Genomic DNA, 4,477 nt, shown 5'->3' with positions numbered 1-4,477 from the left:
GAGGAAAGGTCGAATTACGGCTGACGCGTTAGGGTTGGGCGAGCGGGGGCGAAACTGAAGCGAAGGCTCCTCTCCGTCTCAAATGTATTCTAACATTTGCCGTTTACAACTTCTGTCATCGAGAAGTCATATATGAAATGTCGGGGAATTTTCGACAACTAATCCGAATGCTGCTAACTCCAGAGCACCTTTAATGTTAAATGCCTTACGACTAAAACTGCCAAATGCTCTCAGAGTAACGGAAACACGTCTAGAGACTACTTATGAACAAAGGAAGACCAGGGATTCTCGTACACACCCGTACAAACCCGGAGGATGTATGTTGCTCGCTTCCTTTTCCAGGAGCCAAGCCTACTTAAATTTGGTAGGCGGCGTGCTCTCTCAACAATTTGCTAACTGTAATCCGTATGCTCCCGACTGAGGAGGAAACGCAGTTGAAACCACAAGAAAACAGAGTTCCTCCGAGGAACTCTGTTTTCTTGTGGTTTCAACTGCGTTGTGGCTTCAGTCTTAAGTTTAAAATGACCTGTGATCAGTATAATAAGAGCCGGGACAAGCAGAAAAGGAGAAGTAGTCACCAGCAAAACAATAAAAAGCCGAGTGGATTGGGTGGGGACCCAGGCCTTTCACGGACTGACGGAGTTGTTATCGAAGTGATTACACAAGTCGGTGTTATTTTTTTTCCCGATTGAAAGGAAGAGCTGCTTTTCGGCAACGTATCCGTGATGAGGCGTTTAGGATTTTCGTTAGGCACTGATCCACTTTTACGAGGCAAGTTTGCAACAAGGTGAAACAAATATTTGACGTCAAGGGTTGTTTGTAAAGCTAAGAGCAGAACACTCTCTTCGGTGAAGAATTTGAGATGTATTAAAAGGACGCATATTTTTTTTTTCAGGGCCGAACACTTGTCCGCGCTGCCACGCTCCAAACCATCGCTTTCTGTTATCTTACAGATCTTAAAACTGAATGATTTATCTGCCTTTTTTCTACTTGACTCTAACAATGGGAGGTCTAATCTACATTTCTGACCCGGGATTTCTGAGTACACATGTTTTTCCAATTGCCGATCATGGCATTTATACTATTTTTATTCACCAGTAGCGAGTTGCGTGTGATCGAACAGGAAGTATTCCACCGTCTTTGTTTTCCAATCTTGGCACTGTATAGTATGTCGAGATCTAGAGTCCCCCGAATGATTTCCGGTTCTGCGAGATTTCCAAACTGTGTTGAAATGAATTTCAATCCACAGTGCGGGCGTGATCACAATACTTGTGCACAGACCTAAGTGTAAATTGCGAAAATATGCTAATTGTGTTATATTGACAAGGAACAGACCTCCGATAAAAATATTGGATTCAGTTGGCAGTTCAATTCAAGTTCTTAGCTTAATGTTTTAATGAATTTAGTATTCTAATGGTTATTGTTTTCATCCCGAAATCAAATGTGATATTGTGCTTTTATTGTCCTCAATGCAAAAAATTCGCTTGAACGCTATGAACATGTAACCGAATTTGAAGTACTAGGTGAGGAAAACGTATTTTTAGTCCTGGGTTTTGTTTATCATTCACGATTGTGTGAAGTTTTGCACTTCGATTGTTTTCTTTTGCGATGTATTTGATAGGTGCCGATAAATATTTATACAAACCAGAGCGCGCTGTTTAATCGAAAATCACGCTCTAACACGCAACAACCCTGCCTTAAACTAAGCTTTGCAATCTGTCAGGAAACATTTTCTCGTGTAGAATGAACATTGAGACTTTTCATCTTCAAAAATGTCTGCTTTCAGGAAGATTCTACGTGGTGGCCCTTGAATAGCCTCATGCCCCCTATCACGCCCCGCCATCAAAGCTTTAATGCATCATCTCCATTTACAATTTGCCCGACAACAAGCCTTGTGATTGGCCGTTCGTCACCCCACCTAACTCCATGTCAATCCCATCTTGTCATACTGGGCACATTTCATGTGTTTTGTTGGAGTACACAGTTCAAGCCATGCAAGCAACACAAAATAATCTCGGATTGTTTCGCGTTTTCAAGCCAACGATTCTCTTTCACGCTCCTTCGCTACCTTCTCTTCAACAGATCTTTCGTCCGCCTGAGCTGGGTAGCTCAACAGCGTTTTGGAAGCAATCTGTAACCCCGATTGGCTTTACAACGCCTCCACCCCCTGTAAACGTCCAAGTTTCGCCGATGAGTTTCTGCGCTGAATCACAGACCATAATTCCTTCCATTTGTGTTGTGTCTCAGAATTCTAACGAACCGTGCAAGAATCTGAAATCTGCACCGGTTTTACGAGTTCTCGAAGAATCGGCCGAAAAATCGAACATTTGCGGCGTTCCAGCTTTGAACGGCAAAACAAGAAAGAAGAAATACCCTTGCCCGCTTTGTGATATACGATGTAGCAATAACGGGCAACTGCAAGGCCATTTGCGAATTCACACCGGTGAAAAGCCGTTTCAATGTACTTTTGATGGTTGCGATAGGCGTTTCGCTCGCAACGAGGAATTAACGCGACATAAACGTATACACACCGGTGTGCGACCTCACAAGTGTGAAATTTGCAACAAAGCGTTTGGCAGAAAGGATCACTTGAGTAAACATCAAAAGACACATCTTCAAACTGCCGAGAAAAAAGTGTTTACTTGCGTTGTACTGGGATGTGGACAGAAGTACAGTCGGTCTGATGCTCTGACGAGGCATCAATGGACCGCTCATTCACTGACGAAGGCAAGCTCCAGAGCCATCAAGCGCTTGCCTCGTGATCCTCATGTATTGAGAGCCGTGAATCCATGTTCAGTCCGCCAGGCGAACAGCGCCGCTTGGACAGTGTAACTTGTTTATCATCTTTATGATGTTTATTGTGACACTTGAGTGAAAAGAATAGCAGAACAGGGCCCGAGGAACACGCGCCTTCAAGACAGCAGGACTTTATACAGAGAAGGATCACAGGGAAAAGATACAGGAAAACTGTTAGAATAGAGCTAAAAGGTCTATGGACGGAGTTGGTATGTGCTGGTAGATGAAGGGTATTAAAACTGCTATCATCGCCTGTTGCCAGTTTAATACTGCGTGCTTTCATGGTGGTATAAGATCTCGGGAGCGCGACCTTTCATGTGAAACTTAATCTCTTTCGGACAAGTCTACTCATCATTTGACGCCTTGCGATTGTGGACAAAATAACTGAACCAGCCCCGCGAAGACAAAAACAAGATTGAAGAAGGAGCCAAGTACTTCATGACGGTTAATTAATTATCGCAGCGGCATTAATTTTCTTGGAAACATTCTACTTCCATCTCTTTGTTTGCCATAATTGAACAGCATTTTCAATTTAAGTTAAAATTGCAAATCAACACCCATCAATGGGTAATTTAGATTTCTATTAAAAACAGTGTAAGTTAAAGCGTTTATTGTCAAACAACAACATAATTGTTTTCTTTGGCCATGCATTTTGCCCACCAGTTCAATGAAAGAAAAACAACCACGTCAAACAAAGATTTGAAGCCGGAAAGTGGACAACGCATTTTCCGTGGGAGAATTGAAAGACAATGTGGACCATAATCTTTTAACAAATTAGGTGTTTCAATAATTTTTATTAAAAAAAAATGTGCAATACTACAATTATTTGCATGTTATCCTATAGTTGTTGTTGTTCTTTTTTTCTACTTTGTTCAACCGTTTGAGCATCAATACCGAAGAACGGGAAATTTTGACACTAATGAGCCTTGGATGAGAGAATTACGCCTCTAATCTGCGACAGCAAAATCTTAAATCAACTGCGGACATGACGAGAGTGTTAGTCAGTGATAAACTCACGCCTACCATAAACATTTGAAATGATAATTGTGTAGTATCAATAACATTCTTGACTCCAGTTGGTTCAACAGAGTGGTTGAAATTTGTAGAAATCGTTTAAGAATGTCGGCTCTCATACAGGAGAAATGTTCCGAGAGAAGCAGTCACATTTGTTGTATAAATATTCTGTATTTGAAGGCGGGGATTCGTGCGACATTACATAGACTATTTTCACGCGTGTTCGGGTTCGTCTCGCCTATTGGCTCAGCGGAAGAGGGGACTAATTTTAACCCAGGAAGCTCTTTGGTATTTTGGTATTTCACATTCCTTGAAAAACATCAACAACGACAACGACAAAACAATACCAAAAAAAAAAAAAAACAATTGGCTACATGGAACACGAGTAAATAGAAATGATGCCATATATTTTAAAATGCAAAGATGAGACTAATGCCGTGCCGAAATGGGAATCTAAAACGTAACCAAATGATTTTCATCTTTCATCAAACTTCCTTTCCGAGCCTTTGCCACCTTTAATCGGGTATTTTAGCAAATAATTCATGCGTGGGGATAGGAACTGATGTGATGCTATTAATAATGCCTGTGGGTGTTGGGCATTGCGTTGGCGCCGTCAATTCAGTCTTTTTTCAGCGACGTAGCACTGATTAAAAAAAAAAAAAAACAA

General features: G+C 41.5%; 1 protein-coding gene across 1 annotated transcript; it reads left to right on the top strand.

Annotated features, from left to right (window-relative positions):
• Positions 1–1,512: 1,512 nt before the first annotated feature.
• LOC146473097 (uncharacterized) lies at positions 1,513–4,138 on the top strand. Its single transcript, XM_085118947.1, has one exon. It carries the CDS (start codon positions 1,927–1,929, stop codon positions 2,830–2,832), a length of 906 nt encoding a protein of 301 aa, XP_084975073.1. The 5' UTR covers positions 1,513–1,926; the 3' UTR covers positions 2,833–4,138.
• The last annotated feature ends 339 nt before the right edge of the window (positions 4,139–4,477 follow it).

Source organism: Pavona decussata, unplaced genomic scaffold (assembly GCF_977016875.1).
Source record: "Pavona decussata unplaced genomic scaffold, jaPavDecu1.1 SCAFFOLD_95, whole genome shotgun sequence".
NCBI lineage: Eukaryota > Metazoa > Cnidaria > Anthozoa > Scleractinia > Agariciidae > Pavona > Pavona decussata.
The sequence above is the reverse complement of the archived record's forward strand: the minus strand, read 5'-3'. Positions and strand labels throughout refer to the sequence as shown.

Bases quoted from the DNA above. Each gene is read 5' to 3' on its own strand.
- LOC146473097 (XM_085118947.1), top strand. From the start codon at position 1,927: ATGTCAATCCCATCTTGTCATACTGGGCACATTTCATGTGTTTTGTTG.